The following is a 24,072-nucleotide window of genomic DNA, read 5'->3' on the forward strand; positions in this document are numbered from 1 at the left end:
TATCGGTCTTACATGACAGTCTTTACATGATATCAGTCATGAATGACAGTAATTCCATTACATTTTTTTATTCACCAGATATCCAGCAGGACACATGAAATCATATTGCATCAGATATACATAAACAAAGAAAAGACTGCTATAGAAAGTATATAAGTTAGTGTGATATGCCTCCCCCTGGCGGGGAATAGAAACCCCAGATGGCTTCTTTTGTCCCGTTTAGAGTTTGATGTAAGGTAACACAGATTTTGAAAATATACGGGTATTTGATAGACTACAGGCTAGTAAAACTTGTAAGGAGAACAATCGGAAATCATGAAACAAATTCTTAGTGCGAACAACTAGAACCAAAATTGCGTCCGTATTAATATGTACATATTGTGAAAGATTAAGTAAGACTAGGTCGTCGTAATTGATATACTGGCCCGGGATCACGAAGCAATCGTCGACTTAAGTAAAAATTTCAAATCACTAAAATTGTTATTTCTTAAGTGTTACGACCCAAAACTGTCTGTATTATAAAGAGATGGCTTGTTCGAAATACACGACAGTTCAGCCGCACAAAAAGTAACCGAAACCAGCAGATTTTATTTTACAACAATTTATTAGCTTTAACAAGAACAGATAATAAGACTTATACAAATACTAAAGTACTTAAGTTTAACAAGAAAGGATAGCAGTATCTATACAAATACTAAAGTACTTACAAGTACAAAGGTGTCTAGTCCAAACGGACGCATATATTCCACAATATATACCACACAGGAATAAATGCTCAGAGGCAAATTCACAAGAGGGAAAATCCACAGTATAACTGAGTGTATGACGAAATATACACAAAATTCCACAGACAGGGTCCGTGTACTAATAAGCACCGTGTATACAAGAGCACAAATTAAACGTACAAGTTCAAACTGAACAAGTGCTCGGTGGAGATAGGATATAACAAAGCCAGAGGCTATAAAGACACCAAAATTCAACACAAAAGGCCTACTAAAGTAACGCACAGCGAAAGCATCCAAAACTCTCAATAATTCTCCTTTCTCCTGCTTTCATAGGTCTTATATAGCCTGGTGGAATTGTCTAGAATAAGAAAATTCCTGAACACTTGATGTAAACAAACAGGCACCGAACCGAGCGTATTCTGGAACATTCTAAGGTAGAGGCAGACAGCAGTCCCTGAACTTAGCATATGTAAGCAGTGGCAAGCTGAATTTAGAAGCTGACGGCAGTTGTGCACATAACATAAGTAACAAGGGCAAAGTTGTGCTTGACAGCATAAATTCAGGGTAAGTTATTGTAAAACAAATTTCCAGAGTGAATTCACACTAACGTTTACACATTTGGATGGAAACGACTGGAGGACACTCTAACCTGGCTGACGGAAGTCAGTGTTATAGGACTTTAACCTGGATTTGAAAAGAGGAACAGAATCCCAGTATTTTAAGTCAGAGAGCAATTTTATTCTACTCTATGGGACTTTTTATTTTACAAGTGTAGAAACTCAGATTGGTTTCATGGAAAGGCCTCTGTAAATTGACTGACGAAGATCGTGTGATGTAATGATGCACCGATGGTTGTTTAATAAAATAAGAATTCTTATTTGCAGTCTATGCATGCTATAACATGTCAGGTCTGCACGTGGAATTCGAATGCAAATAGGACATGTGCTGTTTTATGCGATTGTAGCATTCGACGAGGTTTGTTTTCATTACACCTTACTGTGGCATTCAGCGAGTCGATACGACTTAACGAATGAAAGATTATTCAAGGCTGCAAACTTTTGAATAATTCCTGAACCCATTAAGAAAGGACTGAACTCATTTAAGCAAAGTGTTTCCTTTTTGAACGTTTATGGTTCACCAGGATGAGAGGAGCGTGAATATAACGATTATTGTGGCCCTCTATGATGTAGTTATCTTGTTCTGCGGTTTAAACTCCACGGACGGAAGTCCACAGAATTAAGCTTCCACAGAATGGTGGATGATTCCACACAATGATGTGTGTTTTAACACAATGATAATTCCACAGATTACGTGAATGTTTCGGTGGAAAATATATCAAATCTGTCAAAGGAGACAACATATAACATATCCCCAACCCAAACACTAATCATCCCCCGACCCTGAAGCCAAAGGTGCTATAGAAGTCAGTAAACTATGTATATTACCTACACCATACATGAGGTTTCTAATAAATACGCCAATTCATATTTATACGCAATTAAACCGTTTTTTTCCTCATAAACTAAACAAAGGTGCTCAGATGTGACGTCACCGACGGTTCTATTATATAAGGCAATGTTTACTCTATTTTCCCTGAACTGAATTCAGTCTTTAAAACCTAATATATTATTAAACTTCGTAGGTGACATATTAGATGTATATTTGCCAGTACTATGAGCTAACTTAGTGGTAATCTCGGCCAGACATTGTCTGTATCCAGAGGAACACCATTGGACGATACCAGATAAAAAACACCTCATATTGATTCAGTTTCTACCTGCATACATATATCTGTAGCCTTCAGATGTCATGTTGATCAGCCCATACATTAAGTGAAAGTTAGTAAGTCACCAGATCGACGCAGTGATCAGTCCACGAACGTATTGGACCTCTGCTTAGTCGCTGATGGAACTGTATACAGCTTGAACGTTTGCGTGCTTCCTCGTGAGTTTAATAATTATAGATTTGAATCATATGGCGATATCTTATTTTTTTAGTACTGCACACCGTGTCGAGAAATCCGAATTAACATATCACCTCTTTCCGTTCTTCTGATCTGTGCGCCATGCTTTGGGAGAACAGTAATCTATACAGATTCAATGTAATATAATTAAAGACGTGCAGTATGGAGAGTAAAACCAGAGCAGGGACGACAGTGTGGTAGCTGGTAAATGGTCACACGTAATCGGTGAAATGCGGCCTCTTGTCAGCTTATCTCAGTCAGGGTTCTTGTAAATGCATAAATAGTAGCAATTTTGGCTTCAGCAGAATTAGGTAAAATAAATGCAGTGATGTTAATTGCAATTTATAGACGTCGCTGGTCTAGAATTACTCAAAATGCATAAAGCTAAAATGCTCTATTCGTACAAATTGAAAGCTACAACATTACTATTACGGATACACCACCTGGTAATCCATGCGCATGAGGAGTAACTGCTCAAAATATATTACAATGAGAATTATGAAAGATTATACTCACATAAAAGAAAATATCTCGTGTTTAAACTGCCGTATGTATCCAAAAAGGTACTGGATGTGTGTGGTAAAATTTCCGCAACGAAGGAACGGTGTGATTCACGAACTGCCAAATGATTACATCCAGTAGTTCACTACAAATTCATTCCATCCCATTCATTATTAATTGTTTTCTGACATCTTTACTTCCCCCGACCCTGCAAAATGTAGGAGAAAGCACATATGGGTATATTAAAAATGTAGGCTTCAGCTGGAGGATCCGAAGTCAGACCGGAGTGAGTGTTATACTGAATTTGCTGCGTGTAGAGATTAACGGCGCCTTGAGTTCTTAACAACTAAGTCGTCGTTGAGGCTTTGCGTGTATCACACAATGGGCTTATTAGCGGCCTTGACCACTAAACAAAAAGCTATCAAATGAGGGCCAGGGTTTGAAAAAGTTTCTAACAACCGGTAGGCCTTGCGCGTGCCGTACTTGACAACGGTAGCGATAGACCAACACATAAAACTGGCAGAGAGACCATACCATTACCACATTCGCTTTCCATTCCTCGGAATCAACACATCAGTTCCAACGAGAACGAGTTAACTCACTCTCCGACAAAATGGAATACCTAGGACACACCAACACTGCCACTTACACTTCTGGCCCAAGAATAGGAGGCAGCAATTACCAAAGTTTTCTGCCGTCCATCGGCAGCGCTCAGAATTTCCGAACCACGGACAGTTTCCCTGCCCCTTCCCCAATGAGGCGATCCATGACTACCCTTCCCTGGAAACCCAGCACCCACTACCAGACTGCCCGGGTCAACCCGTCAACGGCCTTAACGAGCAGTATGCCCGACCCTATGTCCTTGAGAAACCAGCTGGGAGAGATGGATGTCAGCACGACACCATCTGTATTCGCCGCAGCCAGGAACTCTCTCTACACCCGCTACACCCCGAGCGACTGGATGAACTCTAACCAGAGCAATTACCTGGCCTCCGACCGGGTCCGAACGGCTGCCGAGCGACTCCGACTTGATACGGTGCGTCTGTGTCAAGAAACTGACGACAAAACGAAGAGAACCCAGAGCGATGTGGGCAAGCGCCTGGGCCACAGGGTTGGAGATATCCACTTCTGGAAGACAGAATTACAGAACGAAACAGACCAGATGCTGACCGAAATCCACAGTCTGAATGAGTCTAAACGCGTTCTGGAGAAGGTTCTGCAAGAGACAGAGAACCCCCTGAAGGTCGCCCAGGAATGTTTGTACCACCGAGAGAAGAGACAGGCCATTGATCTAGTCCATGATCATGTGGAGAAGGAGCTGATCAGGGTAAGTTCATCATTATTTCGTATTACCCCACAAAGACAGATCATCATTGGAATTGGTTTGTGGAAGTGAAAACAGAATGTACACATTCTGTGACCTTTAAGGTATAAATATAATTGCGAGACGTGAAGATTTGCTAAACTTGATGATACATCTATGATGTTTCTTCAGTAACGTTGTGTGTATATGTATTTGTTTCCCTTGCAGGAGGTTGACGTGATCAAGAAGTGCCAACAAAAGATGAGACAGACAATCGAAAAGGCCAATGTACAACTAAGGTGCGGCGTCTATTTAAATTGGTGTTTTCACGTCTATTCTTTCATGTAAGAATATAATATACAAGAAATTTCTTCTTTGGGCTTTAAAACACCCTACCCTAATCTGATCCGTTCTTTAAGGCGCCTTTCTTTAAAGAGTAAAAGTGTTTGACCAATACGGTTGTGTGTTCAAATCCAGCCATGAAGCACCGCAGCTAATAAGTGTGTGTTACCCCTTTAGGTATAAAGTTTATAATAACTTGCCGGTTTTTCACCCCATTACGCATGTTCTGACGTTTCAGCCTGAACCGCGCCGCCCAACACGAACTGGAGAAGGACACAGGCGATAAATTTACCGCCCATAATTTGGACTCGGCTTGTCACCAACTCCGAAACTCATCCCGAGGAATCGCCTATCGCAATGGTGTCAACCATATAGATAACACGTAAGTTCTTATCGTCTGAGCAGGATTGTCCAGTTTTCCGTAAGCTTCCACTTCGTCAGACTCGATATTTTGACCCTTCGTCCTTTCATTTTATAACTTGGAGAATACTTGTGTATACTTGTGTAAGCAAAGTACATGTAGAGCCTATCCAAATCACAATTCAGACCTCCAACCGCTAAAACAATATCCAAAGTCAGTTTCTCAGAGCCATAGAAGTAGTAAACAGTTTCCTATGGCGTAGGAGAGACATACTTGTGTAATATATGATTCATCAAATCCAGTAAGTGAAATATTTTGAGTACGGCGTAAAAAAAAACATTAAAAAAAGTAAATAAATACATCATATCCAGTACGTACCGGGTAGCTCACAATACTATGTTCAAACATGGAAAGGTCTATATTTGTAATATACATATCTTGCCATAAACTATGACCATAAATGTACCATGTTTGTACACTCCTTAGCTCTAATAGGAATTGGATACGCATTTACATTGCATAGCGCTATAGATTGTCCACGCTGTGATTGTAAGTTGAGGCGCTTTATGGTAAAAGTTTCAGCAGAAATGTTTAAAATACACGTACAAAAACGGGTGATGTCTAATACTTTCACATTGTGCAGGGTGTCTGTTCCGGAGACCTGGGCTAATTTCAGCAACAACAACATTCAGCGTTCCCAGAGTGAGCGTGCTGCCTCCAAACAGATGAGGAACGAGATTGAGAGTGTGCTGAACCAGTGCTCTAACGAGATGTGGCAGGAATGGAACGCCGTTAACTTCAACTTCACTCAGAGAATCCAGGAATCGAGCGAAGCCAGAAACCGGCTACAGAACCATCTGTCAAAGGTATATGTGTACATGTATTATATATTTGTTGTAAACCACGAAAAGGCCTTCCAAGTCGATAATAACAAGATCCATTTTCAAACCAACCCAGAACACCAGTCCCCTAGGGAATATGTAAGAAATAATACATAAATAATGAACAAATCTGTTAACATCTAACACAAAAATCGTTTCACTGATGACAGGCGATATACATTTTAGGCACGACACCCAATTGTAATTTTTCAAACCTCTTGTCCGTGAATAGTTTCCAGGTATCTGTTCATAAAAAGAAGCATGTTGAATGCTAACACGGCTTCTATAGCCCCAAGTTAGGCAGAATTAGATACTGCTATGACAGTTGTGGAATAGATCGTCACAGATCTTGATTACTCTGTCCACATTTGCCAACCAGGGTGTTATGCTTATTGTAGAATTTAAGAATCTTGGAATGAAGGTGTTTATTGAATATCTCTTGCGCAACAGTTTTTTTAATAGTGTCTATTTGTGACGGGTATTGAAATCATCAAACCTCACAGTGTCTAACAAATGCATATGTGTTAATATGACCAGATTAGCATTTCGTACAATTTCTTCGAATACACCAGTCTACTCCTCCCATTTCATCAGTTAAATAACTCAGTGAAGAAAGCAAAACAAAACTGAGCTGATTCGTTCATTTTTACGAAAGGCTGGTGAATTGGTTTGGGATTGTTTTAGGTTCTGCAAGAGATTTTCGACATGGAGAAAAACATTGAACTGTTGAAAAAGTCCATCCAGGATAAGGAAGCGCCAATGCAGGTGGCCCAGACCCGCTTGGATACCCGACTCAGGAGGCCCAATGTGGAGCTGTGCCGAGATCCCGTACAGCACAGGTATGTTATCTCTTATACTATGTTTCTTTTACCAATATAAAATATATAATGTCTCATAGGTTTATCTGATCATTGATAATCATAATCTGTGACTTCTGCAATTTACCATGGACATATTTTATGCTAATCACGAAGAACGAAAAACAAGCATGGGCACCACATCTGTAATTCCTTTGTCCTGTGTTTCAGACTTGTGGAAGAGGTATCGGAAATTACTTCAACCGTGGATGCGTTACAGGCCAAGCTGCGATTGGCTGAGAACGCTCTCCAGCAGTTGCTCCGCACTAAATCTACCCTTGAACAAGATTTATCTGTGAAGAACAACAGCATTTACATCGACAGAGAGAGTTGCATGGGTATGCGCAAGACCTTCCCCATGTCGTCAAGGATGATTTCCGCATAATTATCATCGGTTACGGATTTTAAAATCATAATTATTAAATCTCTGTCATGTGACAAATGTTTCGACTGTGAAGTGTTTTAATTTCGTTGTCATGATGACACTGTAGATACGCTGAAGTATAGCCGTATAACCGATAAAGTTGATGAAATCAATATTCCTAATTTTTCTTAGTATCAGTTTTAGGCCTTATTAAAGTAAACTTGAAGATTCCAGGTTATTTAAGAAAGTTGTTAAAACTGACAACTTGACATATAGCGTAACCACCACCATCAAAGCCGTACTGTAGTCCACGTGTCGTATGTTGACATACTTTTTTCTTATATTATTTTTGTTTGTTTTTCTTTCCCGTTCATTTTAATGTTTGATCTGTTTTTCTTTGCAAATGAGTCTTTTGAGGTCGATTCATTTTGTTATATAGGGTAAGAAAGTAATATCATTGTTTATACTTTGACATATCATAGTATGTATTGCACAGAATCAAGAAAGATTTGGCCCACCGATAAACTTCATGTCATGTAAAGATACAATGTATTCATATAGGCTGTTTGGCAAATCGTGCCTGTGATTTGACGTATTAAAATGTTAGTTAAGATGCCTGATCTGCTGATATTTGGTGCGATTCTTTAAACTTATCATCATTGGTTTGTTAGTACTGCTGTTACTTTGTGACATTCATACATCATAATCCAGACCTGGAGATCTTTAATAATTAGTCATGCATATGAATGCTAGAATTATAGTTGTAAACTCTTATCAATCCGAAAGTATCCTATTTTTCTCTAAAATTTAAATATTGAAAACAATACTTTATCATTTTAGGAACTGGCTTTGTATCGCCGGATGTGAATTTCTGAGAATGAGTGTTGATATTTAAGACAGTCATATAATTCTTGACGTATGTTATCGCCGATCTTCCTTGATAATGTGCAAAGTGTTATTGATAAAGCCTTTTATATACAAACCTATATAGATTTCTTATACTCGGGGTTTTAAAATAATTTAAGACAGTTTAGAGTGTAAACCAAATCTAATGGCCAGCGCTTAAAATGCACTGTGAGCTTACACTTAACTACGTAGTCACTTGTTCCAACTCGTCGATGGGCGTGTACCTTTCATTTTCTTGCAATTCAATTCTAGATTTAACGAACGGTCAGTCCCGGCTAGAGTTCTTCATAGTATGTCATCAGAGAACCTCTGGAAATCGTAAAAAGCAGTGGTGCTTTAGAGAAAATATCTCTTTTTTTATATAAAGCATTTGTCCGATATATATTAAATTTTGAGAAGCTTAGACTTACTAGCCAATATATTTACGCCAGGACAAAATTCGTCTAAAAGCCATGTTTTTCCCAAAACAATTCGCGACAAATCATCTTTCTGGAAATATTGGACTAAATCTTATTTTATCTTTAAAGAAAGCTATGTCTGCATTGAAAGCTAAATTGTAAAGTGTTCCTAACAGAACTGCCTTGCGATAGTTGTATGATGCGTATGCTGGGCCAAAACCACCTTCATTACCACCTGTATTATAATGTATTTATTTATTTATTTGATTGGTGTTTTACGCCGTACGCAAGAATATTTCACTTATACGACGGCGGCCAGCATTATGGTGGAAGGAAACCGGGCAGAGCCCGAGGGAAACCCACGACCATCCGCAGGTTGCTTGGACACCTTCCCACTTACGGCCGGAGAGGAAGCCAACCTGAGCTGGACTTGAACTCACAGCGACCGCATTGGTGAGAGACTCATGGGTCATTACGCTGTGCTAGCGCGCAAACCAACTGAGCCACGCAGGCCCCCGTATTATAATGTAACATAACTGGATATAAACATTATCAGTATTATAATTACTCATCAGAGTAGGTTGCTACATTGTATAATTAATATCTCACTTAGCGGCGGAAGAGTATGGACTTTGGCTCTTTGGAACTGAGAGGACAGAGGAGAAAAGAATTACAAATAATCACAATCACATAGTTATGTCTGAACCACTAAGAAATATGATAGCAGATATATTGTTATGCAGGCAGATCTTATTGTTTATATTCAAACTAATAAAGAACGGGTATTCATGAATTAAACTCATTTGGTTTCTGTGGCGTATTTTGACCTGACATTGCAAGACAGCCATACAAACAAACACACAGCCAATCTTGTACATAAATCAGAGGCCACTACACCGTCAGCCAAGGTCATATACGCAAGGACCCTGAGGTTAAATCAATACTCTTCTGCATTATACTGACAAAGCATATGCACATATGTATATATACAACAGAGTTTATATATACCCCCAACCACTCTCGCTTCATGAACTTCTTTGGGTCGACTGTCACCATTGGTGACCGGAAATTTTAATAGGGTGAGTACTATAGAAATTTAATTCAAGTAGCGTAAGTGAACAAAACTACTTTCCACGTTTATTTTGCCTGTTGAAGCAAACGGCGAGCATTTATGGAATTTATGCAGAGTTCGCCGAGAGTAAACAGGGGCGTCCATACCTGCTGGTGCTCGTGATTCTACCACAGGGTTACGCTTATATTGGTTCAGAAAAAAATGACCTGGTTTTTGACAGTGTATTTGATGAGAGCTGCTGATGAGAACTCGGACTGCTTTAACGTCTATAGGCACCGGGAGTTATCTAAAGTAAACAGGATATGCATGCACATTTATCAAAGTTAAAGGAGCAGAAAATGATTTCTGTTTCCATGGTTCATTGCTGAGGATCAAAACGAAGAGAGAACCAAGAGAGAAACCACTGAAAACTATATATGCAAATACTGATACTAATGTTTTAAATTTTATTTTACTGAAACAGAAGCTCCAAAATAAATGTTTGGATAGTAAGGAGGGTTTTATGGAGTATACAGCATGAAATTCTTGTGAACTGTACTCATATAATGTAAGCTTTGGCATGAAGAAGCTAATCTGACGTTAAATACTTAAGTTGGAACTCGGCAGTACGTGGGAAGGTCTACAGCAACCTGCGAATGGTCTTGGGTTTCCCCCGGGCTCTGCCGCACTATTATGCTGGTCGCCGTCGTATAAGTAAAATATTCTTGAGTATGGCGTAAAGCACCAATCAAATAAATAAATAAAATAATTTGGAACAAGAGGAAAGTGGTGTAACGTCACTGGACAACATTTAATTTAGTGGCACACAAGCATGTGTATGCAAGGTAAACATCAATTTACCTCTGTAAATTTGTTACAATTTTGTACAATGTTGTTTCACTGGGCAGGCCCTCAAGATAGTAGGCGTACTTTCAGATATTTATGATATAGATAGATACGTTAATGATTCAACTCCAGTCTCGGTATTCCTGGTCAGATATGGTCCGTATCGACAGAATCATCAGTAGAGGATACGATCAAATTAGATAAAAAGCTTCACAGATCAATTTGAGTGAGAAATGCATGATTCCGTCAAATGTCATTTCACCATGCACCTGAGTGACTTAAGTGACTCCTAGAGAGTCGTTTGGCTGTCAGTCACTAGAACACAGGAGGTGTGGATTCAAACCTGTCCTTGGACAGACAGGTTGCTTATTCCCTCGCTTTCACTGCTTGTGGTACGTATTTAACAACAAGCGCTCGTGTGACCGTTTGCGAAGTCTAACTTTCGTTGAAGATCACCACATCGGTCAAATCATGTTCAAGTTTAGTGCTTGTCATTTCATAACTGGGGATAAATGACATAAAGAAGCAGGACGGCTCCATTTTCAAAATACTGCTTCACTGGAATTCCGTGAAGAGAACCAGCAAAAATGCCCTCTCTTTACCCCTTGACAGTCCTTCACTACAAACTCATTCCGCCCAAATTAATTATTAACTATTTTCTGACTTCTACACTTTCCTCTGCTCTCTCTAACACAGTGGCTCGAGAGCGCATATGGGTATATTAAAAATGTAGGCCTCAATCGGAGAGTCCGTAGTGGGATCAGAGTGAGTGTTATACTGGAGTTGTTGGATATAAGGATTAACGTGGTCTGTATTGTGATCAGCAAAGCCGTTGTTGGGTTCCGGTGTATCACACAATGAACGTATTAGCTAAAACAGGGTGTTGGCCACTAAACAATACGCTGTCGAGTTAGAGATAAGTAGCCACGGTTTCCAAAAGTTTCAAACAACTGGTAGGCCTTGCGCGTGCCGTACTTGACAACGGTAGCGATAGACCAACACATAAAACTGGCAGAGAGACCATACCTCAACATTCGCTCTCCATTCCTCGGAATCAACACATCAGTTCCAGCGAGAACGTGTTACCTCACTCTCCGACAAAATGGAATACCTAGGACACACCAACACTGCCACTTACACTTCTGGCCCAAGAATAGGAGGCAGCAATTACCAAAGTTTTCTGCCGTCCATCGGTAGCGCTCAGAATTTCCGAACCACGGACAGTTTCCCTGCCCCTTCCCCAGTGAGGCGATCCATGACTACCCTTCCCTGGAAACCCAGCACCCACTACCAGACTGCCCGGGTCAACCCGTCAACGGCCTTAACGAGCAGTATGCCCGACCCTATGTCCTTGAGAAACCAGCTGGGAGAGATGGATGTCAGCACGACACCATCTGTATTCGCCGCAGCCAGGAACTCTCTCTACACCCGCTACACCCCGAACGACTGGATGAACTCTAACCAGAGCAATTACCTGGCCTCCGACCGGGTCCGAACGGCTGCCGAGCGACTCCGACTTGATACGGTGCGTCTGTGTCAAGAAACTGACGACAAAACGAAGAGAACCCAGAGCGATGTGGGCAAGCGCCTGGGCCACAGGGTTGGAGATATCCACTTCTGGAAGACAGAATTACAGAACGAAACAGACCAGATGCTGACCGAAATCCACAGTCTGAATGAGTCTAAACGCGTTCTGGAGAAGGTTCTGCAAGAGACAGAGAACCCCCTGAAGGTCGCCCAGGAATGTTTGTACCACCGAGAGAAGAGACAGGCCATTGATCTAGTCCATGATCATGTGGAGAAGGAGCTGATCAGGGTAAGTTCATCATTATTTCGCATTACCCCACAAAGACAGATCATCATTGGAATTGGTTTGTGGAAGTGAAAACAGAATGTACACATTCTGTGACCTTTAAGGTATAAATATAATTGCGAGACGTGAAGATTTGCTAAACTTGATGATACATCTATGATGTTTCTTCAGTAACGTTGTGTGTATATGTATTTGTTATGCCTTGCAGGAGGTTGACGTGATCAAGAAGTGCCAACAAAAGATGAGACAGACAATCGAAAAGGCCAATGTCCAACTAAGGTGCGGCGTCTATTTAAATTGGTGTTTTCACGTCTATTCTTTCATGTAAGAATATAATATACAAGAAATTTCTTCTTTGGGCTTTAAAACACCCTACCCTAATCTGATCCGTTCTTTAAGGCGCCTTTCTTTAAAGAGTAAAAGTGTTTGACCAATAAGGTTGTGTGTTCAAATCCAGCCATGAAGCACCGCAGCTAATAAGTGTGTGTTACCCCTTTAGGTATAAAGTTTATGATAACTTGCCGGTTTTTCACCCCATTCTGACGTTTCAGCCTGAACCGCGCCGCCCAACACGAACTGGAGAAGGACACAGGCGATAAATTTACCGCCCATAATTTGGACTCGGCTTGTCACCAACTCCGAAACTCATCCCGAGGAATCGCCTATCGCAATGGTGTCAACCATATAGATAACACGTAAGTTCTTATCGTCTGAGCAGGATTGTCCAGTTTTCCGTAAGCTTCCACTTCGTCAGACTCGATATTTTGACCCTTTGTCCTTTCATTTTATAACTTGGAGAATACTTGTGTATACTTGTGTAAGCAAAGTACATGTAGAGCCTATCCAAATCACAATTCAGACCTCCAACCGCTAAAACAATATCCAAAGTCAGTTTCTCAGAGCCATAGAAGTAGTAAACAGTTTCCTATGGCGTAGGAGAGACATACTTGTGTAATATATGATTCATCAAATCCAGTAAGTGAAATATTTTGAGTACGGCGTAAAAAAACATTAAAAAAAGTAAATAAATACATCATATCCAGTACGTACCGGGTAGCTCACAATACTATGTTCAAACATGGAAAGGTCTATATTTGTAATATACATATCTTGCCATAAACTATGACCATAAAGTTGTACCATGTTTGTACACTCCTTAGCTCTAATAGGAATTGGATACGCATTTACATTGCATAGCGCTATAGAGGCGCTTTATGGCAAAAGTTTCAGCAGCAATGTTTAAAATACACGTACAAAAATGGGTGATTTCTTATACTTTCACATTGTGCAGAGTGTCTGTTCCGGAGACCTGGGCAAATTTCAGCAACAACAACATTCAGCGTTCCCAGAGTGAGCGTGCTGCCTCCAAACAGATGAGGAACGAGATTGAGAGTGTGCTGAACCAGTGCTCTAACGAGATGTGGCAGGAATGGAACGCCGTTAACTTCAACTTTACTCAGAGAATCCAGGAATCGAGCGAAGCCAGAAACCGGCTACAGAACCATCTGTCAAAGGTAACTACAATGTAACTATTATAAGCCCTACGTAAGATTTGTTAGCGACGGCTAACTGGGATATGACGTACCAAAACAACCAATGGGAAAATTCAGGTCTCTGTGCTGTTACCACGTGAGCTTGTCGAAGAAAACACCAATTTCTCTGAAAACACTAGTTCCCACTAATCTAGTTTAATAACACAGTGAAGAAAGTGGAACAGAAATGTAACTTTGTAAAACAAGACCTTCTGAAACTAAGCTGCTTTGTTCATTTTAACGAAGGGCTGATGAATTGGTTTGGCATTCTTGTAGGTTCTGCAAGAGATTTTCGACATGGAGAAGAACATTGAACTGTTGAAGAAGTCGATTCAGGATAAGGAGGCACCAATGCAGGTGGCCCAGACCCGCTTGGATACCCGACTCAGGAGGCCTAATGTAGAGCTTTGCAGAGATCCCGTACAGCACAGGTAGGTTATCTCCCTTGTAGTATATGTTATATGCTCTTATACTGTATGTTTCTTTCATTCGTATTTTTCATGGATAAAACTGATAATTGAAAATCATAATCAAAAAAAAAAAAAAAACACATTGCAGAGACATTATAATGACAAAGGCAGATTTTGTTCTTAACATGCAACAAAGTTCAACAGATCTGTAAGACCTTTGTCCTGTGTTTCAGACTTGTGGAAGAGGTATCGGAAATTACTTCGACCGTGGATGCGTTACAAGCCAAGCTACGATTGGCTGAGAACGCTCTCCAGCAGTTGCTCCGCACTAAATCTACCCTTGAACAAGATTTGTCAGTGAAGAACAACAGCATTTACATCGACAGAGAGAGTTGCATGGGTATGCGCAAGACCTTTCCCATGTCGTCAAGGATGATCTCCGCATAATTATCATCGGTTACGGATTTTCACATCGTAATTATTAAATCTTTGTTATCTGATATGAATTTCAGCTGTCACCAGCTTTACTTTCGTTGTCACGAAGACATATGTCTATATAAATGCTGACTTATAGGAATATAACTCTTGTATAAGTTGATGAAAAGACAGAGATTTATTTGTCCTATTGGAGAGAAGTTTTAATGTTTCATTTATATGGGTACATGCTGGACAGTCATGTAAATACTTATCTGTCAAAAATGAAATAACCAGCTTGTACCTGATTGGACAAGTATTAATTGTCTTTTAAGGAATGCGATGCTACTGAAAGTTTTTTACATTGGAATATATACATAATGATCTTGCCAGTCTTAGAATCATTTAAATAAAGGCAAATTAGTTAAAAAGTTAAGACTGTGTTTTTGTCTATCAGTGGTTGATACATAATGACCAAATTGCCCATATTACAGTGTGGCCATCAAAAGTTATATTGGTCGTAGTGTTTCTTGCACGAAATGACCCTTCGGTACAAAGCTTCCAATGAATCTGGCTTCTCGTTTACCAATGGAAACTTCCATTCTGCGTGCAAGATCCACATTATGCGCCACTTGGTTTAGATATATTACAGATGTAAAAAATATACGATGCTTAGACCTATAACAAGCATCTCTATTATTTCTAACCAGGGACGTTAAAAAAATGCAAATATTGTGTCATATAACGCCAGAATCATTATTCACAGCGGTATCATTTTGTACAAATATGCAAAAAGGATTCGTTATATATGTTATTACCAATTTTTGCATTGATTAATTGCAGTTCTTGTAAAGTACGAACTCTTTAAAACAACACCAAGTGGATGTTTTTTAAAAATAAATAAAATCATATTTACAAATAATAGAAGACTTCATAAGAAGTACAGGAGGTTATATTACAAAGCAATGGTATAGAGTTACAACTATGTTGACAAACTGTTAACAGTATCTACACGTAACGCTATAAAACTGGATCCTAGTCATAAAAGGTCATAGAAGGTCATAAAAAGACACACACGGTATAATTAAGAAGTTTTGCATTGCTTCCTTTGAAAGAAAGTAATATAATAATAATAATAAAGAGCTTTTCATGACATAATTGTACAGCGATGAAACCTTCAGTCAACAAAAACAAAGTGTAGGTATCGCTCATGCGCTGTTGCCCAACAGTTAACAGTCTAAAATGCACTGAATTCGTTATGTATGATACCTTGGGTACATCTGCGTCATTAGTAAATCTGTGTTACAGACAACAACTGATTCATCATCGGCGATGACACCCCTGACTCTCCACGTGAAGTCATGGAACCATCAGACAACAAAATTAAAGTGCTGATATCGTCCATGCGCTTTTTTGTATACTAACGATGATTTTTGGTCAACATTGTAATTTGCATTGAATTCTCTGTGCTTGATGTGTACTGTACATCAGCGTCATAAGCAAATTTAAGTTGCAAACGGCAACTGATTTCTCTTCAGCTATATGACAGCACTGAATCTCCCCTTCACTCGCCGCTAGTTTTGTTTCGAACTTTCCTTCCTTTTACCTCTGCCTCCAAATATGTGCTCCCCGTAGATCCTGTCTTTTCTGCGACATGTGTCATGCAGCCAATCGAAGAGTTTGGTATTGGCGCCAAAGTTACAGTGAAAATATCTGCAAATAACAAATCAGATAATGAATAATTATTACTTCCAACGGTGAGTTATTCCTCCTTTATTACACAATATCCAAGTGTATACACATATTGGGTAGATATATTTAGTAAGCTTAGAAGTAATTCTAGCAATAAGACCCGGTAATAGTTGGCTAATGGAAACTTATCAACTGGAGAATAGGTAACATCAACATAATACGTCGCCTAGCTGCCATTTTCCACTTACCGATGGTGATTGTCGTGGAATACTGAGGGTTCCTGCCATGGCCAGATAGAATCAAACCGAATCCCCGAATGGTCAATCATGCCGTAGTAGTAGATGTACAGCAGAACTCCGACAAATGCACCTGAGTGTGAAGGTTAAAAGACAAAATCACCGTACGTGGAAAAGCCTTCCAGCAATGTGGGGATGATCGTTGGTTCCCTTGGGCTCTGTCTGGTTTTCTTCCACCATAATGCTGGCCACCGTCGTATAAGTGAAATATTCTTGAGTACAGCGTAAAACACCAATCAAATAAATAAATAAATAAAAGACAAATCAGAGGAAATATGGTCCGCCAATCATCATAGCACCGTAAAAGAGAGGTGGAAAACACTTAGTTCTCTGTTTGTTCTAAAAGCCGTACCTCTGTAAGGTATTATCACATCGCTTTACCCGCCAGAAAATGTGATTAAAATACAGCAACTATATAACCAACAGCACTGTGCGAACAGTCACTACAGGACATACTCACAGGTTTTTATTTCCAGTATAGAAGGTGGATTTTCACCTTTATAAGAACCTTCTTTTTACGAGGAACAGTGCTGTAAATTTACTAGGATTGCTGCAGTAGGGCATGATGAAATGCATAGAAGGGTACATCGGAAAAATCCCACCTATATAGAGGGTACCCTACAGCATCAACTACAGAGTATCTAGAGCATCTGAGCAGAAAAATGGATTCTCGCGGTCCTTCCATAGAAGTACCTAAGTAAATAATGCATAATAGTGAAGGGCGAAAACAGAATGAAAAGACCCATGCAGACTCACCTTGCATATGACTATTACAAAGGATCGTTTGATTCACTTGCCTAGAACATTCCTCGAGACTTTCCGTTATCACTGACTACTTCTTTTGCATGGATCCCTCCTAATTTCTCAGTTTACATACTTTGGTGGTTTGTGTTGAGCGTTGTTTTGGAAACTGGCCTGGCGATTATTGACCGGAACGTCCATTATGGATGGGGATAAGAATATATACGAACGTCTATTTCGACGTCTAGCTCCATAAATATTCCGTTATTTTGGTGGTGTGGCGATTGGTGTAACTTACCAGCATGTAGCGGCACAGTGAAAGCTGGAGCAGCCAGATAGGCCTGGTAATGCAACATCTCCAGTGGGTGCATGGCGACAGCACTGAAGGCGGTAGGGCAACCGTAGCGGTGATGGGCCTTGTGAATCCAGCGGTACAGCAAGGGGCTGTGGTACATCCTGTGGTAGTAATACGCTGAGGCTTCGTCATAGAGGAACAGGCCAGGGATGGAAAGCACGAGGTACAGATAGCCTCGGTCGGCTAACCCGTAATACAATGTTGTGTGCCCTGTCGAATGGCAGGAAAACATATACCGTTGGCACCGACAAATAACTGTTTTATGAAAATTATTAACAGATTTCGAAAATTTTGTCAATTTATTGACATATTTGTTAGACGACTCCCAAACTATAATTCTGTGTGGTTGGATATGATTTTATCAGTGCCAGAGGACCTGATCTGTTACCAGATGAAAAGCGGAAGTATTTCACAAGTCTCATATCCCTCCACTCCTTTCCTCGTAACATATTATTCCATTCTCTGTAAAAGCCATAGCGTCACAGGCTGATTGTGACCAATATGTGTGGTATTTGGATGACCTATCTGGAGGAGAGTTGTTTCCCTTTGGTCCTAAGTAAGTTCTTCATGAACCATTCTGATACACAACGTTGTCTGCTAAATACTTCTCAGGGCAACAATATTAGGGTAGATTTGAGACATCACGACATTGCGGCCAACGTAACACTAACTTTTTACAAACCCCTTTTATCAGAGGGGCGAATACAGACAAGAATACATGGTTATAGTTGATTAATTACGTGTTTTATTAGAGGGATGGTGAACACAACACCGTGTCCCGAAAATCTAGTATTACAAGCATAGCTGACGTTTTACACTTGTTGATCAGCAACACTGAGCCAACATTTGAAGATACTAATGTTGACAATACTACATTATTAGGTTCTGGAGTTGGAATGATGAAAATTCTTACATCCATTTATTGAAATAAGCCAGCTTACCGCCATTGATGATGTAGGTGGCCAAGATTCCTGACACAACCGCCCCCAGCGCCATGTTACAGGAACCCATAAAGATCTCATGGCGCTCATTGTCCGGAGTCAGGAACCGGTCTGGCTGGCATTTCCACTCCTCAGGCTGGAAAACAACATCAGTTCACATACTCTCGCAGCTTTGAGATAAACTCGCAAACGTATACACGATTTCAGCCTAACTCGTGAAAAATTGTAAACTTTAGCCTGGACAATAAAGTTTCTTCTTGAATAATTTAAATCGCTGGAATAATCAACCTTAATATGAATATGAATCATACAGCGTGGATACTAGGGGTGTATATGCACTGTGACAGAACAGTATCAACGAAAATGCAAAAGGGGCCCATATGTTTCGACAACGACAGTAAGTATGGACTTTATATATTGTCCATCATACCTTATCTCGACGTTTAATGTAATAAATCCACTGCAATCCCCAGGACACTGTATAGAACATGATGAACGACGTCAGCAGAGAAAATCCTATCACAAGGTGTACGTTTTGGAGTTTGTAACGATCCAGGCTAAATCCCCCTTCACCTGATCTATTGGTGAGGCTTTGGTGCCCTGACGGTTCCTCTATCACCTCACACAGCTGAGCATACCACAACTGTAGACGACTCTTCCCGAGCAAGACTACCAGCAAAAGCCACTCACCTGCAAAGAAGGAGCTCACGGTCAACCATCGTCCACATGTCAGTAAGTCGAGTGTTTCTCTAGGCATTGCACAAGAATTTTCCACTTCACACGACGACGTTCACTTTTATGGGTGATGGAAACCGGATGCTTGGAGTAAACCAAGTTAATGACGAACTTTCCTACAAGTGATGTCCAGATATGCACACAATATTGGCTGAAGGCAGGATGTGCCAAATGTCAAATGAGGGCTGTGTGTCAGTTTCTTTGGATTAAAAAAAATCCAGAGAGTGGGTCGTGGCCAAATATTTACGATCCTTGTCTTTCAATCGCTATGACAGGCGAGATGTTCATTCTCAGTCTGGGGCAGAGTATCGTCCGCATTCTCCGGCCTCCATGGACCCTATTCTAATGAATACGTAGAGTGTAAGGGTTAAGGAGAAGAAATGACACTATAGGCTGAAAAGAGCACATTTTTCTATCTGGTAGTGCCTGCTGCATAATTTTGCGATTTTCCCTCGCCATACACGTAAAGCCTGAAAACGGCAAAGCTGGCATAAACCGCTATGTCCATCTCGTCCTCCATCTTTAACACCCTGTAATTTATGCAGGGGGCGTGTTGCCTCTCACCCAGTGAGAATCATTAAAACTGCCTGCTTGTTCGTATAAACTCGGAACCTATGTCCAACATTCCGGTTTCCCGCTCGTCAAGCGGAAAACGAAGTGTACTGTTCGCTACATTCTAAGAAGAAGAGTTCTACCGGAAATGTACGAACTGCAATTTGGTGGTTTCCGAGGGAAATTCTCCTCCTAACACAGAAGACTTCAAGACTATATGGTTCTTCGGGAAAATGGAATCGCCCACAGCGGATTTTGGCGCTCAGTTTATTTGTAATTTATCAACTTGAGGTACGTATTAGAATTTTTTTATGACATGCACTTGCGAGGAAATGTGTACTTTTTAAATGGTATTTGATATTTAAAATTTTCTTCTCTTTTAAAACATGTAGTGCTTTTACATTTAGAATGCAGTTCATGGAAAATCATCAGTCTATATCTATTAAGTGAATGTATCACATTCTGGCATGTATATGCATGCCCATCGCTCAATATTTATGTGTGTTTTTCACAAAGAGAATATTATGCTTATACTCTGTAACAGAATTTATGTTGTACACGTATAGGCCTATTCACGTCAGTGTACAAACGTAAGGTGCTTTAATCATCATCAATCTCCTGTACTAGTTTTATACATTTTGAAAAATATACTTGAGTATAATAGTAAATTATACAAAACAAGGTTCACCATCTGTGATTTTTCGCAGTGCTAGTGTACAGTATTGTAGGCGTTTGTTACAAGATCTCCACAAAAAACGCGTTGTATTCATATTTTGGAATGGACATCTATTTTCGCCCAATTGAAACGGTTACTTAGCGGTATATATAAATAATAATTTGTTAGATCAACGACAAACAATCTTTATGCTGTTACAGACAATTGTATTTGTTTTAAAAACAACCAGGGCATGCACTACCGTGCAAAATGAAATCAAGCATTTAGTCACCACAAATTAATCCTTCCTGTTGGTTAAACAATACCGGGTATTGGCACAATATTTCAAAACGTTACGTTTCCATTTATTGTTTAAGCCCACGTAACTTCACTGATATGGATACATTTTGATATAAATGTGAAGCTGTGTGTATACGTATTTAGTTTATGAAGATATGTATACGTAGTTATCATATTAATTGATTTATAAATACTGTCAATTGGTGTTGTTGCTTTCCAGTAAAAGACCTCACGCAGGGAAAAGGGCTATTTAAAATTACCCTCTGTCATTGATTTAAAAACTGTCAGTGTTCCCAAACTGACACAGTGTGACTGACACAAACAGACTCATATAACTGACCCCGGCTGGCACGTGCATGAGGGTTGAACATGTCCATACCGCTTTATCTCTTACCTCGGACAGTTGCCGCCAGCAGAAACACGGCTACCATCACCAGAAATTTCAGCAATCGTTCGCTCAATGTGGGCCCAGAACACCCGTCTTTGGAGGCCTGGGCAAGATGGGCAAACCAGTGCCGGTACGCCATGTTAGATTTCTTTTGTGGAAAATCCGAAGCTGTTAGCTGGATAACATTCGGTGTTCAAGGTTGGCTGTACTCAGTTCCGAGTACATGGACCTTGTCTTTATTTTGGTTATAGAATATATCGATTTATCAAGCCCTATAACTGTGTCACTGGGACTGGCTCAAGGACAACAGATAACTCCACGATGTCTGTGTTGTCAAGTCAAAATAGTAGTGTACTGAGTTCATCTATGATCAGTCGACGAACTGGTCCACTGGTACACAGTATGTTATAGCATATTGCTCCTGCATTTACCAGACTTTGTATCATGCATGGACGTCGTCAGGATTTTTTACAAGGTGTGTAGACTTCCCTATAACCTATGAGGCGAGATTCCAGGATTCTCATTGGAGGCTCTTGATTGATCTCATTTACTACATTAACATATAGTAAATGGCAGTAAAAAGAAATAAAGAAAGAAATAAGAAATAAAATCAGATAATTACTTATCTACCAAGTTTGTCTTTGAAAATAAGTGAAAAATCTCTCATAAAATTCTTCAAAATGATATAAAACAATATGAACAAGCCAACTAGAGAAATTGGTTGGCTTGGACTTAATAGCAAAAAGATCACCATGTTCCAGTTTGTGGGAGATCAAGTGATTAAACTTAAATAATGTGTATATGGCTTGTATAGGCCTATTACCGTACAAAGAATATTGCATTGAGAATGATATATTGGTTAATTTATCAAGGAATGTTCCACAATCAATAGGTTTAAATCTTAAACCAAATGAAACTGAATGCAGTAAAAGATATTTTTTTTTTATATTTCAAGAAATATTCCCACAAATCTATCACGGCGTCGCCCCTTTCGTTACTGATAAGATGAAAAAATCTAATGTCTACATCAATAAATGGAACCTGAATTCAGTTGCATATAAATATATAATAGTTTGTAGCCTACGACCGAGTAGTGCTGAGTGCTGTTGAATCGTGTATGCAGTTTTTTCATTTGTTTTCTAGTAATATAATATAATAACTACAACATGGAGAGTAAGAGCGGCCTCGACGTTGTGATAGTTGGCAAATGGTCACAATTGGCCGGTGAAGTTCGGTGTCTTGTCAGCTTACGACAGTTAGAGTTTATTCTAACTGTCCAGGTAAATGATTGAAGAGTAGCGACTTACGCCTACAAGCTAAGCTATCACCATGCAGTGGCTTGGCCCGATCAGGTACAGAACGTAGTGGTGATTATTACAAATCATTAGATGCCACTGATCTAGACCTCTGGGACTTTGAGTTCGTCAGCAGAATCCTGGTTTATCAGTGCAGATGTATATAATACAAGGACTACAGAATGGAGAGTAAACAAGTAAAATACGTCAGGGTTTCATTCTAACTGTTCAAATAAAATGCTTAAAGGCAAAGAAAAGACTAAAATGAACTGTTAAACACTTGCCTAGGAAAACAGTTCGATTTAATTTAAAAGTTTTGCAGCCGAGATGAAATGCTTTTATAACATCAGATTTTACCAGAGGGTATCTCTATAGTTTTTGCTTGAAATAGTTCGTCTCAAGGCCTATTCGGCCAGTACATTTATAGAGCTATATATACATATATATATATATATATATATATATATATATATATATATATATATATATATATATATATATATATATATATATATATATACGAATTTGGAATGATGTAATCTAACAGCAAAGATGTATGTTAAAGGAGAAGAAAACTTAAAATCATGACACTATGGGATGGAAAGAGCACATTTTTTTCTATCTGGTAGTGCCTGCTGCATAATTTTGCGATTTTTCCTCGCCATACACGTAAAGCCTGAAAACGGCAAAGCTGGCATAAATCGCTAAGTCCATCTCGTCCTCCATCTTTAACATCCTGTAGTTTATGCAGGGGGTGTATTGCCTCTCACCCAGTGTGAATCGTTAAAACTGCCTGCTTGTTCGTATAAACTCGGAACCTACGTCCAACATTCCCGTTTCTCGGTCGTCAAGCGGAAAACGAACTGTACTGTTCGCTGCCTTCTGAGAAGAAGCGGTACCGGAAATGTGCGAACTGCACTTCGGAGGTTTCCGAGGGAAATTCTCCTCCTTACACAGAAAACTTCAGGACTAGTTCTTAGGCAAGTCGCCCACGACGGATTTTGGGGCTGACTTTATAATTTATCATCTTCAGGTCATATTAGAATTTTTTATGACATGCACCTGCGAGGAAATGCTTACTCTTTTCAATGGTATTTGTTTGATATTTAAGTTTTCTTTTCCTTTAATTGGCAAACATCTGACGTGATGTCCATGTTCTTAAGACGATCACGACTGGCTACCGTAGACTCCAAAGTTTCACATTCATTTTTCAAGGTTGAAAAATTTTCAAGAAAACAAATCAAGTATTTTACTGGACTTTTTTTTATGTGTAACGGTCTTTTGTCAGAAATATACTTCACGTTAGTGTCTTCTGTTAACTTACATCCCAACCCCGCTCCAACCCACCCCGGCACCACGAATAAGGCCTGAGAAGGTAAAAAGGCAAAAGGAGGCATATTTAGTGATGTTAATGATCAGTTTAACCATGCTCCAACTTAGAAGTGTTATTTTCAT

The 24,072-nt window shown here is 39.7% G+C and overlaps 3 protein-coding genes across 3 annotated transcripts; 2 read left to right on the forward strand and 1 right to left on the reverse strand.

Annotated features, from left to right (window-relative positions):
* Positions 1-3,802: 3,802 nt before the first annotated feature.
* On the forward strand, positions 3,803-7,318 carry LOC135464216 (tektin-3-like). The gene is made up of 6 exons (XM_064741746.1): positions 3,803-4,516; positions 4,721-4,791; positions 5,073-5,216; positions 5,839-6,061; positions 6,761-6,915; positions 7,105-7,318. The coding sequence occupies exons 1-6, from the start codon at positions 3,803-3,805 to the stop codon at positions 7,316-7,318; spliced, it is 1,521 nt and encodes a 506-aa protein (XP_064597816.1).
* A 4,282-nt stretch (positions 7,319-11,600) lies between these two features.
* On the forward strand, positions 11,601-14,700 carry LOC135464349 (tektin-3-like). Its single transcript, XM_064741810.1, has 6 exons — positions 11,601-12,314; positions 12,520-12,590; positions 12,863-13,006; positions 13,603-13,825; positions 14,120-14,274; positions 14,487-14,700. The coding sequence occupies exons 1-6, from the start codon at positions 11,601-11,603 to the stop codon at positions 14,698-14,700; spliced, it is 1,521 nt and encodes a 506-aa protein (XP_064597880.1).
* Positions 14,701-15,933: 1,233 nt separating this feature from the next.
* On the reverse strand, positions 15,934-21,440 carry LOC135461953 (lathosterol oxidase-like). The gene is made up of 6 exons (XM_064739258.1): positions 21,329-21,440; positions 19,123-19,382; positions 18,693-18,828; positions 17,695-17,961; positions 16,608-16,728; positions 15,934-16,380 (listed from the first exon to the last, which is right to left on the reverse strand). Exons 1-6 carry the CDS (start codon positions 21,363-21,365, stop codon positions 16,242-16,244), a joined length of 960 nt encoding a protein of 319 aa, XP_064595328.1. The 5' UTR covers positions 21,366-21,440; the 3' UTR covers positions 15,934-16,241.
* Between the last annotated feature and the right edge of the window lie 2,632 nt (positions 21,441-24,072).

The sequence above is a fragment of the Liolophura sinensis genome, chromosome 1 (assembly GCF_032854445.1).
Source record: "Liolophura sinensis isolate JHLJ2023 chromosome 1, CUHK_Ljap_v2, whole genome shotgun sequence".
Taxonomy (NCBI): Eukaryota; Metazoa; Mollusca; class Polyplacophora; order Chitonida; family Chitonidae; genus Liolophura; species Liolophura sinensis.

Bases quoted from the DNA above. Each gene is read 5' to 3' on its own strand.
- LOC135464349 (XM_064741810.1), top strand. From the start codon at position 11,601: ATGGAATACCTAGGACACACCAACACTGCCACTTACACTTCTGGCCCA. The intron at 12,315-12,519 runs GTAAGTTCATCA...TATGCCTTGCAG, and splicing joins TGGAGAAGGAGCTGATCAGG to GAGGTTGACGTGATCAAGAA. The intron at 12,591-12,862 runs GTGCGGCGTCTA...CTGACGTTTCAG, and splicing joins AAGGCCAATGTCCAACTAAG to CCTGAACCGCGCCGCCCAAC.
- LOC135461953 (XM_064739258.1), bottom strand. From the start codon at position 21,365: ATGGTAGCCGTGTTTCTGCTGGCGGCAACTGTCCGAG. The intron at 19,383-21,328 runs GTAAGAGATAAA...CCTTCTTTGCAG, and splicing joins GCTGGCGGCAACTGTCCGAG to GTGAGTGGCTTTTGCTGGTA. The intron at 17,962-18,692 runs GTAAGCTGGCTT...GCCATTCGACAG, and splicing joins CACCTACATCATCAATGGCG to GGCACACAACATTGTATTAC.
- LOC135464216 (XM_064741746.1), top strand. From the start codon at position 3,803: ATGGAATACCTAGGACACACCAACACTGCCACTTACACTTCTGGCCCA. The intron at 4,517-4,720 runs GTAAGTTCATCA...TTTCCCTTGCAG, and splicing joins TGGAGAAGGAGCTGATCAGG to GAGGTTGACGTGATCAAGAA. The intron at 4,792-5,072 runs GTGCGGCGTCTA...CTGACGTTTCAG, and splicing joins AAGGCCAATGTACAACTAAG to CCTGAACCGCGCCGCCCAAC.